The 12,842-nt window shown below is 40.6% G+C and overlaps 1 protein-coding gene across 1 annotated transcript in view; it reads right to left on the reverse strand.

Annotated features, from left to right (window-relative positions):
* Positions 1-11,665, reverse strand: part of MECOM (MDS1 and EVI1 complex locus) — a 50,145-nt gene extending 38,480 nt beyond the window's left edge. Inside the window, exons 1-2 of the mRNA XM_044670935.1 lie at positions 11,539-11,665; positions 7,388-7,515 (exon numbers count right to left, since the gene is read on the reverse strand). Of these exons, the coding sequence (XP_044526870.1) occupies positions 7,388-7,515; positions 11,539-11,579 (169 nt within the window). The 5' untranslated portion in view covers positions 11,580-11,665. The remainder of the gene's footprint in view (positions 1-7,387; positions 7,516-11,538) is intronic.
* Between the last annotated feature and the right edge of the window lie 1,177 nt (positions 11,666-12,842).

A 12,842-nucleotide genomic window follows, 5' to 3' on the forward strand; every position in this document is an offset into this window, starting at 1 on the left:
CAGACCCACCAGTCCTGTGGAACCAAAGTATTTTTCAGCAATAGACGCAATAGCTTTTATAGAATCATTCACCGCTCCCGACACCGCAGTTTGCTCCTCTAAAGATGGTGAGAAAATGGAATGATTGCTGTATTCTTTCTTATTATTTATGGCAGCCAAACTCTGCAGAGGGCTTACTTTGTCTTTGAACATTTTACCATTTTCTTTAAATTTCTCTTTATCACTTTCAAGGTCACTTTCGAGATCAGAGCCAGAGGTGGTTTCCAGGTCACTGCCACTTGGGGTACTGACATCATCAAGGTCACTACTCTCTGACTGGTCACTGATTTTTTCAAGGGGCCTCTCTTCAGAGGACCTCTCAGGCTGGAGTTCCACTGGCTTATTTTCCCCTACAGCTGGGTGCTTATTTAGTGCCTTCAAAATATCCTGGGTGGCTGGCAGTATCTGAGGATGTGCCATGAGGGGACTTTGGCTTTTGTTTCTTTCAGTACTTGGAAGTCCTTTAACAGGAGAGCTAGCAGGTATCAAGGGTGGCCTGTGGTACAAGCCAGAAGGAAACAAACCCGGAAAGCTAAAAGAAAATCCAGGAGCTGTTGGAAAAGTAAGACCGGCAGAATGCCTATTGGCACCAAAATAGTCAGCAAGGCCAGGATTGCCATGGTTCATATTAACCATGGACGTTTTATCCATAGCTGGGGTCCCAGGAAGTGAAATGCCTTGGCCAAAAAATCCACCTGCCGCAAAATGGTTCTTGCCCTCACAAAACCTCCTGTGCTTATTTAAGGAAGACGTAGTGCTGAACATTTGTCCACAGTCTTTGCACTTGATTTGGGTTCTGCAATCAGCATGCATGCGCTTATGACGACAAAGATTTGAAAACTGGGTATAGGATTTATGGCAGACCTCACCTGTGTACAAACAACAGAAAACAATCTCAGGCAAGTAGGATGGCAGGCAAAGCGGTCGGAGGTTAGCAAATCATCACGATTCTTTTTCCCCCCCTCCCAAAATGTCTCAGGAAGTCAGAAAAGGATGTCTCCTGCGGGGGAGGGAGATGGAAGCCGGGCGGGCACCAAACCAAAGAAACCCCCCTTTCCAAAGGGGCTCAAAGCAAGGCAACCACCCTGACAAGTGTCTTTAGGACAGCACATACCAAAAAAAAAAAGAAAAAGAAAAAGAAAAAAAGAAAAAATTAAAATTAAAATTAAAAAATAGAGACACAGAGAGAAAAGATCCCTTGGCAGATACTCAAGGGCTTGAGATTCCCGGGGAAAGTTCCAAATGTGTCATGCAATGATTCACCGGTGTGATTCCAGGAAGATAATAACAAGGAAATTGTCAAAAGCAGAAGAGATAGGCAACATAAAATATAGTCATTTAAAAAGGAAAAAAAAATAATCTTGTGTTTTTTTGGACTCCCAAACAAAATGAAATCGTCCCCCTCCCCGATCTCCGTGTCATCGAATCCACCTTTATTTTTCTATCCCCTTGGGGGGAAAGCCTGTGACTGTGCTAGTCTCATTTCATGTGTATTATATCATCAGCTCTCATCATTCACACATCAAAGCCACACAACAATGCACATTGTGTATTCGGAGACATTTTTAACAATCATTTTCATGATTTGAGAAAGACTGACATAATTTACAATGGCTCTATTTTAAGTCTGCAAAGGAAGCTCAGTTGAATGTACCCCATCCTGCATCGCTGGTTCCCATGAACTGTGATCACGTCCTCTGACTTCCCCTCACACCAGGGCTTGTGTTAACCTTCCTGCTCTTGGAAACCCCTGTCCTTGGGAAACATGACCGTTTGCTGTCATATCGCAGCCATTTATCTCAGCGCTTGACTTCTTCAGCCTGCGAGCCAAGAAAAGGCTGAGCGTCTGTCTGAGGATCCGTGGGGCGAGAACCAGCGTGCTGGGCTCCCACCACGGGGAAAGTCTCGGTGGGCTCCGGGCTCCGTCCCCCTCAGCCCCCGACTCCCAAGGATGAATCCCTTGAAAGGATCAGAATACCACGAGCTTCAACGAGACGTCCACGGGTGCTAGTTAGGGAGGCCATAGGAGTATAGGATGGGGTCCTGAGGGTGGCATTTCTATTCCGACACTTCCTCACCCACAGAAAAACCTAATTTGTCATTCATTGCTACAGCAGATTCACTCTGAGAGGGGAAAAAAATAAACCAACACAGTCCAAATTCATCCTTGAATCCTTTTTGGGGATAGCCAGATTTCACTAATGACTCATGGAAACCAAAGCGGTTTTTAAAACTCAAGCATCGGGGCAATTTTTTTTTTGTGTAATAATAATTTATTTTAAAAATAATAAACTGCTCTCAAATAAAACTCACTCTGAAATCAAAGAACTACACACACTTCGAGTAAGAAAAAAGTACAAAATGGCTCTTGTTCTACTTTAAATGTCTTACCAAGTATAAATAAATGTATCATTAGGGTGGAAAAAAATAATCAGACCATTCCAGGTGCTTTCTGGGTATGCTCAGATGTGATGGCACTTAAAAGAGACAATTTCGTGTAGTCAAGAGCACTCTGGGGACTTGGAGTCAGGAAGACACGGGGTCAAATCCAGATACTTAATTGCTGTGTAATCCTGGAAGAATCATCTAACCTCTTTGGGTCTCCATTTTTTTATCTGTGAAATGAGTAGGATGGACTCAATGATCTCTTTGGGTTTTTCCTACTCTAAATCTTCCATGAGGGTGATAATAGCACCTATCTCATAGGCTCAGTGAGGAAATCAGATGACAGAACATCTGCAGAGCATTTTGCAAACTGAAAGCCCTCTATAAAGGCTAGTTATTATTATTGTCATTATTGCTTTGTGATTGCTATTATATATTATGTTACACATAATATATTCTAATAATAATATATTATATAATGTTATAATAAATATATTTTATATATTATAATAATAAATACATTACTATAGTTTGTATAATATAACAAAAGCATTACTATACTTATGTAATATAATAATAAAAGCATTGTTATATTTATATCATATAATAAAAGCATTATTATATTTTATATAATATAGTATGATAAATTCATTATTATATTTTATATAATATAGTATAACAATAAACACATTATTGTATTTTATATGATATAGTATAATAATAAATTCATTATTATATTTTATGTAATATAGTATAACAATAAATGTATTATTATATTTTATGTGATATAATAATTAAGTGTTATTATATTTTTATAATATAGTATAATAATAAATTCATTATTATATTTTATATAATATGGTATAACAATAAATGCATTATTATATTTTATGCATAATCTATTATAATTATCCTATAATTCCATAAAAATGAATGACATCAGTAAGTCATCCCAAATTATTCCAATAACAAATATTGCTGAGATTCGAAGTTAAGTATTTGAAATACTTGATGAGATTTGATGCACACTATTAGAACCTTACACCCGAGATGACTGAAATTTGGCAAATCCATTCTTTAACATCACCATTAACACGTTTGGCATCCAGGACAAAGACCTGACCCATATTAGCTGTGTGATGCTGGGGAAGAAACTTAAGTACCTCTCAATATAAATTTCAGAGAGGTTGCTGGTTTCCTTAGTGGAGGGAGTTTCTGCAGCAAGGATTCCCCTCACTGATGAAATCATCATTTAAAAAAAAAAAAACCTAGAATTTCTTTCATTTAGATTGAGACATGCTACAAAAAAAAAAGAAAAAAATCCTTGCATTTGGTGTCTGAGGTTCTGGTTTCTAATCCTGCCTCTGTTGTTTATTTTCTGGGTGTCCTGCAAATTGCATCCTCTCTCCCAGGCTTGGTTTCTGCATCTGTAAAACCAGGGGGTTGGACGAGATGACCTGTGAGGGCCCTCCTGATGCCCTGGCTCAGACCCACTTCTTCCCTCCCTCTATGACCATGGCCAAGTCGCTTAGCTCCTCTGAATCTCCTCTTCTGCAAACCATCTGTACTATGGTACACAGTGGCTGTAAGGAAAGCACTCTGTAAGCCTTGTAGCATAATATATAAACTTGAGTTTTCATTATCACAATCATCACTCCACAGCTACGAGGCTGGCCGTGGGGCAAGAAAGATTTTGTCTTTGGGACTATGAAAATCCATTTAAAGAGCCACACACCTGGTCCCCCCAGGCATTAAAAAGAGAAGCCCACCGGTGGGTAGACCTCCCAGTCAGGAATTTTTTTTCAAGTTCACCATTTTACCAAATGAACTCTTGTTTTCAATGCGGCTTCCCTTCCCCACAATGTTTTTCCTTAAAATTTCATGGCTGGAGAGACTAGAAAAAGTAATCGCTTCCACATCTTGGAGTTCTATCAGGTGCATCTGACTTTTCTCCTTGCCCCTTATTGGGCTACGCCTGTCCCTCACATCCCGGGAACTGGAGAAGGCACCGCGCTCCTCCCGTGGAGGTTTTCATCACTCGGGAGACCTTGCCTGTCACCAGCCTCCGTGCCTCCTGGTACCATGAGCCTCACTGATGCCCAAGGGCTCTGGGCTCTGTAATCTTCTGGGCAACGAGGCATTAGATTGCAGCTAAAGTTGCATATTTCCTACTTATTAAACAAATTAAGTCCTATTTTGAATAGATCCCGCCTATTATGGCATGTGGTTTCTATTTAGGGAGGCTGGAGCATTTGGGGTAGTCAGCAAGTAATTACCTTCGTGTTGGTGAGTTTTCACTCAAGCTTGGGCGGAACACTGTAATAAGAGACAGTTGCCATAAACAGACCAGTGGGCTCAGGCGTGGTGTGTGGCCGTTTGTTGAGAAACAGATATCAACTTTAGGTGACCCTCCTCCAATCTCCAGCCCCCCAGCCCCAACTCCTGATTTCTCCGTTCTTTTGTTCTGAAATTACACGGCTATTATTTGTAATTATTCTTGGGGCCCTGTCATACTTTGTACTTGGGGACTACAGTTGCTGGGTAAATTTTCTGGTGATTACTGAGAATGCATTAATGGGAAACAGTTTATTTGATTTTATTAGAAAAGGACTCCAGCACTCTCAAGTGGAATACTTGATCCCAGGATAACTGGAAACCCAGCTCCGGGAATCTTACGTGATGGGAATCTCTATGTTCTGACTTTTCTTGGCAATTGGATAATTGATAATTCATTGAAATGGATTATATATACCTTTTCTTTGACTAGAAAGTAAAGTAGAAATGAATGACCTATGCCAATACAAATACCCATATGTATTCTTAGGCCATTACACCCTGGAGTCAAGAATAATTTTCTTCTTAGAGACGTCTCAAACTCCCATTGTACGATCTACTTCCCCTGCCTTCTGAGAGTCTCCCACAGGAGACTGAGCACCCTTTTGTTTATCTACGACTTCCTCATCTTCCCCTCTCTCCCAATACCAGAGAAATTCAGAACCAAACAAGACTGTTGGACGATTGAGAAAGAGAAAGAAGATCTCTCTCACCTCTTAGAAGAAGGAGGAGGGCAGCTTCAATGACAAAAGGAGTGTATGGTATAGAAAAAATATTTACTGGTTCTAGAGCAGGGAGACCTATATTCAAATCCTACCTCTGACTCCAGACAAGTCACTGAAAGTTTCTTTTATCTTTAAAATAAAGGATTTGAACTGAATGGACTCCGCAGTCCCCTCCATCTATCTAATGCCCTCTGGAAGGGAGTCCCTGGAATCTTTTTATTTTTTCCCCTCTTGAACTGGACCCCACAGTCCCCTCCATCTATCTAATGCCCTCTGGAAGGGAGTCCCTGGAATCTTTTTATTTTTTTTCCCCTCTTCCTTTCAATCCTCTCTTCATTGTTTCCTCTGCAGTGGAATGTAGGATCTCTGGGGGCAGAAGCTGTTGCGTTTTTGTCTTTGTATCTCTAGCCCTTGACACACGGCATGGCACAGAGCAGGCATTTAACAAACCCCTGTTAAATGGAGCTGAAAGCATCCGCTACAAAGTGCCACATAATAAAAATTAAAAGCTGCAGCTTGGACAGAATGAATCTGCTTGCCAGAGAGTCACCTAAAGGGTGATTCTATGTAATAAATCGATTTCGAAAGCAGCCGTGGGCATCTGGGTTAGAAAACGGCCTCAGTCTGACCACCCCAACTCAACGAGCAAGTCAGACTTACCTTCTGGCCACGGAATCGGGCAAAGCTGCTGCTAAATTGCACAGAAAAGGACCGCGTTTCTCGTTCCTTCAGTGCTTACCAGGTAGTAGATACTTAGTAAATGTTTATAAATTGGCTGATGGCATCTCAAAGCCATGCAGGCTAAGGACCTTGGGGATGGGGGATGCTGACACGCTGCGTTTCCCCAATAGAATGTAACCTCTTTGAGGGCAGGCGTTATTTTACTTTGGTTTTTACCAAACAAGCTTTTGTTTTCAAAGTAATACAAAGTAAGTATTTGAAAAGTTTGTGGGTTGGCAAGAAATAAGCAGAAAGGAAGAGCTCTGACATTCCTGGAAAGAGAGCTCAAGAGGTGCCCAGTAGAGAGAGAGAGAACAAGTGTGGGTCCAAATTCTGCCTCTGAAGCTTGTTACCCCCTGGGACCCTGGGCCTCAGTTTCTTCTTCTGTATCATGAGAGGGTAGAGTTAGAGAGCCTCTAGCATCCTTCCCAGCTCTGTCTACGGTCCTATAACCTTCAAACTGAAAGAAGGGCATCGGAGAAAGAGATTTAAAGGAAGCTCTGCGCGAAGACGCCGACGTGGCTCCCATGAATCCTTTCCTAACAAAGTATCATGGCCGAGTTCACTAAAGCAGCCTCTTTCTGGAGGGATAAGTGGCACGATCTATCCATCACAATGAACGTGTCTCTATTTTTGAGGAACCCTGGGAAACTGATTCTAAATTTTTAAATGGGCAGAAGTAACCGGCTTGTTAGATTTAAGGAATCCTTTTAAAAAAGGAAAATAAGATAGATGCCTGTTCGCCGCATCATCTCCTCTCGGTTCACAAGATTTTATATTTATTGTTTTCCAAAAGGAGGAAGATTTACAATCTGAGCTCCATTTGGCTGGCTGGCTCCAACCCGAACCCCTCGGAGGCTTGCCTTTTTTTATTACAGAAACACTTCTATTCTTCCCCAGTTGTCTACACGCTCCCTCGTGCTACTGATTTCATCGGAAAGAAGGGTCCCCGGGGGGCTGCGGGGGAACACGGCAAACAAATCTGCGTGAGTAAAGAACTATTACCTTCACCTCCACACACTCGGAAATGCCCAGACGGGCACGGGGGGCTCCCACAAGGACCCATCCTCTCACCCCACCGTATCCCGCTCTACAGTGACCTTGTGAGAAGGGACAGACCCAGGAAGGGGTGAACGAGGGGGATGAAGGACTTACAGATGAAGGGCTTCACACTGCTGTGGATATGCTTGTGTTGTTTGAGGCCAGATGACGTGGCAAACGTTTTGCCACACTCCGGGCACGCGTGGGCCCGGGCTCCGACATGCTGGGAGCGAATGTGCCTCTGAAGGTTGCTAGGGTCCGTGAAAACCTGCTAGGAAATGAGTACTGATTAATCAAGAAATTTAAGTCAAGCAGAGTCAAGGGGACCTGAAATGACACAGCAGAGGGCATTCCGGCTTGGCTTTTTGGATGTCGCGCCCACCCCCATCCCCACCGAGCGCCGAAAAGCAGTGGGATTTCTAGATCGGGCCCCTAACAACCCCTTTGGTTCTTTTAAGAGGGGCTGGGGATGAACACGAGCCTCTGCCTCCCCCAGGTCCAACGCAAATGGGGGTGCGATTCTCTTTGTCCAGCGCTGCCACATTACACAGGAGGGCACCAGCCTCAAAGCCATCTAAAAAAGGGGCTCTCACAGCACCGTCATTACCAGCAGGGACCTCCTTGTGGGAAGCAGCCCAGCACAACCCAAAGAAACCTGGTCTGACCCTGATCCTTCCTGTGGGACTTTGAATAAGTCACTTAAACTCTTCAGGACTCAGTTTAGTCATTTCTACGAGGATGGATTAGGACAGGCATTTTTTGAGTTTGGGCAAGTGCCCAGGGAAACCTACAGACCTCAGAATCATGTTTTTAAAATGCATTAAGTGAAACACATTAGATTCAAAGGAAAGCAATTATATGAAATTCAATTAGCAAAATAATTTTAAAAACCAAGACCTCCAACTAGAAAGTCTTAGACTAAAAGGACCTCGAAAGTTCCCCTCGAGCTCTCTGTATTGCCTGGGAGCTACATTCTTTCCCTAGGAATTAAGGCAGACCTTCAGAACTAAAGGAGGGGGGCAGCTAGGTGGCTCAGTGGAAAGAGAGCCAGGTCTAGAGTCGGGAGGTTCAGGGTTCAAATACTTGCTCGCTGTATGACCCTAGGTAAGTCACTTAAGCCCAAATACCTGGCCCCTGCCATTCTTCTGACTTGGAACCGATACTTAGCATTGATTTTAAAACAGAAGGTAAGAGTTAAAGAAAAAACAAAAAACAAAAAAAACTAAAGAATGGTCCTCTCTCTCTCCATGTGAAGTCACTCTCTCAAGACAATGCCAAAGACAAGAATTTACATGAATTTAGAATGTTCTGAAGACCCCCTGAGAAATGGGCTACCAATATCCCCTGGTCAACCTGACTCTCCAGGGTCCTGCACCTCTCCAGAGACACATCCTGTCAAATCTTAGGGCTTTTCTTTCCCAAGGGCAAAAATGGAAGGATAACAATTGCTGTTATCTTCGGCTTCCTCAACCTCAGATATTTCCATGAGTGCTGAGGAGCTCCCAGACATTTCCGTAATTCAAGGACTGTTTTGCATTTTGCTTTTGATACAATGGAGTCCCTCTGCTGGGATTATCTGTACAGAACCCTCCTTGCAATTTGGAGATACTCTCAGGTGCAGGTCAACTCAAGTCTATTCAGAATTCCATTCACCACCTGAACAGAATGTACTCCCTTCCTAGACATCCCTGAACCGAAGACTCGCATCCATGGAATCTTTTCCTTCTCCACTTATAAAGGGCTTTCCTTTATCTGTTTGGATGCTATGCCTGCCCCACACCCCACCACTCCTCCCTCCCCCAGTAACAGGTAAGTTTGCAAGGCACAGAAGGCTTCCCTTTCTGTCTCTGCACCCTTAACACGGAGCACGAAGCCTTACACAGACTACATGCTTAATCAGTAAATGCTTATTGGACTGGCCTCCGAGGTCAGCAGATCGAGCAGATCAATGCCGACGTGGAAATGTCCTGAGAGTCATTTCCAGTATCACGAAACTTGTTAACTTCCTCACAAGTCACAAATTTTACAAGTTACATGTAAGAATGTTAGCTAGCATTTATACGGCATTCCAGGGTTCCGAAGTGCCTCGCACATGTGATCTCACTTGCTCCTTACAGTACCTGGGAGACATGTACTGTCATTACTCTCATTTTTCAGACAAGGAAACTGAGGCAGACAGAGGTTGAATAAGTCACCCAAGGTCACACAGTTAGAAGGACCATGAGGCAGAATTTGAACTCAGATCTTCCCAATTCCAAGTCTAGTGCTCTATTCATTACATGTCTAATATAGGCATATATGATATAATTGGTGTCTAATGCATGCACGTGCTATATAAATGGTGTCTAATACATGTATGTGTTCTATAATTATGTATATTCATATATTATAGAATTACTGTCTGATATATAAATATATTATAGATTTAACTATCTGATATATACATATAGAATTCTTGGGTGATATATTTAATAGAATTACTATCTGATATATATATATATATTATAGAATTACTATATATGTACATATATTATATAATTATTGTCTGATATATATATACATATATTATAGATTTAACTACCTGATATATACATATATACATATATTATAGATTTAACTATAGGATAGATACGTATAGAATTACTGGAGGATGTATACATATATTATAGAATTACTATCTGATATATACATATATTGTATAATTATTGTCTGATATATTTGCATATATTATATAGATTTAACTACCTGATATATACATATATCATATACATAAATTATAGATTTAACTACTGAATATGTACATATAGAATTACTGGATGATGTATACATAAATTATAGAATTACTATCTGATATGTACATATATTATAGATTCACTGCCTGATACACATATTATATAAATATTGTCTGATAGATACATATATTGTAGATTTAACTGATATATACATATATTATAGAATTACTACCTGATATGTACATAGATCATATACATATATTATAGATTTAACTATTGGATATATACGTATAGAATTACTGGATGATGTATACATATATTATAGAATTACCGTCTGATATATACATATATTATAGATTTACTGCCTGATACTGATACATATTATATAAATATTGTCTGATACATATATTGTAGATTTAACTATCTGATATAAACATATATTACAGAATTACTGTCTGAAACACATATAATTATTGTCTGATATATACATATATAATAGAATTACTACATGATATATACATACATTATATAACTGCATATTTCTATACTTATTATATAGCTATATTTTCTATATAGTACATACTATATTTATAATATATGCATATATAAACACATACAATTTTTTTTTTTTTTTTTTTAGAAAAAAGGCTAGAAAATACTGGACTTGAAGTCACAAAGACCTGAATTCAAATTCTACCTCATTACTAGCTGAATGACCCTGAGCAAGTGCTTTACCCTCTCCTTGACTCCGTTTTCTCAACTATAAAATAAGAATAACAGTAGCACCCACCTTTTAGGGCTATTGTAAGGATCAAATGAGATAATATGTGTTAAGTAACACTTTATAAACCTTAAAGTGGCATATAACTGGCAGCTGTGGTTATCACTGGTATATATGCATGCATTATATGCCAAATAACAGGTATTTATTGAGCATTTATTATATACCAGGCATATATAATAATATGCATTGATTCACGTGTGTATGTGTATCAGTACACATGTGAGCCTGGTGACATACATGAGTATTTTATGTGTGTAAATTCCTTGTATCAATGAATACAACATTTATGTAATTCATGCATAGTCAGGACATCCTCAAAGATTTGGATGTAAAGCATTTCTTGCCCTTGAGGAGCTTATATTCTCCCAGCAGATAAATAGAGGGTATGAGTGTGTGTGTGTACGTGTGCATGTGTCTGTGTCCATGACGTGAGCTGACACACAGTGAGCCAGATATTGTATAATACTAAAAATTCTATAAAACAGGCCCATGCTGTGAAGTCAGCAGCGGAGTCAGGAACCTCCCCAGGATTTGTGGCGCCTCATCCTGGACCTCATTATGAAGACCTACCTTCCTCCCTCACAAAAATAAAAGCCAGCCCACTCAGTATTTTTCTTCGCTCTACTAATGCCTTTAAGCATCCCTCGCTGTGTCTTCCTTGCCTGAGACATTTATAGTTTCTCTTCTCCAGGCTCTTTTTGATGTAGCCTGGCTAGTGATGGATGGAGAAGGAGCAGGATTCTAGGGAGAAGCCAAATAGCCTACAAATTCACGGTACCTTGGCACAATTCTCGCATTCATAGTGCTTTCCACTATCATGTGACATCTGGTGGCGAATTAAGTTGGACTTCCAGTTAAAAGCCTTGGGACACTGATCACACTTGTATTCTCTCTCTTCTGTATGTGACAACATGTGTTTCTCCAGGCTGTGAAGACAAAAATTGATTTGGATAACAGACTGTGCAAAAAAGAAAAAAGAAAAAAAAGATCACACACTTACAGAGAAGTAGTTAGTTGATTCAACTGATCTCGTTTAAAAATATTAAGATAAGAAGGAAATTGGAGACAGGAGGGCTCAGTACTTGAGAGTCAAGCTTGAAACAAACACAGAGAAATCCATATTTATGGGGGTTTGTAGACGGCACGTCTGATACAGAGAAATACTGATGTGTCTGGAAAAAATATCCTCTGTTCTTTCTACCATTGGGTTATCTGCCAACCCATGGGCATGGTAGACAATCGACTCCTTGTTCCGGGTCTCCTTCCTGTGCAAGATTCTGACAGTAGCATGTGCTGCTAATACCCCCTTAATTCAACTACAAACACTGAAACAGAGGACACTTAAGAACGTGTAATGAGGCACTCGGCCATTAATGTACGGCTGTCTTTGGGTTAAGAAAGGCCTTTTGTTTTCACCCTTATCACCACATGGGAAACCAAGTTGGCAGCTAACTATCCAAAAGTCAACTTCCCAAAATGAGCCTGGAAAGAAAGAAAAATATGAGCTGAGATGAACTGAGACATGAAAGAAGAGAAAGAAGAAAAAATGTTGGATGGTATTTTCTATGAATGAGATCTCAGATCCCCAACAAAGATGATAGATAGATGGTTAGGAGCTTCTCAGGGGAGGCCTTGACTGTGTTTTAAAACTGGGGGTTTTTTCTTGGCTCCCACTCTGAAATAATTTATAGGAAAAGGGCCATCAATGAAAATATAAAGAAGTTCTGTCTGATTATGAAATCTGAGGTTTTCCTATGTCAGCAGACAAACTGGCCCATCTTCAAATTAACTTTCTTCTCTTCATCTTCTTCTCAAAACCACGTGAGTTCCAATCGGGCCAATTAAATGTTCATTTGAGAGTACCAGAAATCTATGATATATGACCCTATCAACAATGTGCATTTTCCACTGAGATACAGAAAGCACAAAATTAGCAAGGGTAGGGGCAGCTGGGTGGCTCAGTGGATAGAGAGCCAGGTCTAGAGATGGGAGATCCTAGGTTCAAATCTGGCTTCACACACTTCCTAGCTACATGACCCTGGGCACGTTACTTAACTCCCATTGCCTAGCCTTTATTGCTCT

Source organism: Gracilinanus agilis, chromosome 3 (assembly GCF_016433145.1).
Source record: "Gracilinanus agilis isolate LMUSP501 chromosome 3, AgileGrace, whole genome shotgun sequence".
In the NCBI taxonomy this organism is placed as follows: Eukaryota; Metazoa; Chordata; class Mammalia; order Didelphimorphia; family Didelphidae; genus Gracilinanus; species Gracilinanus agilis.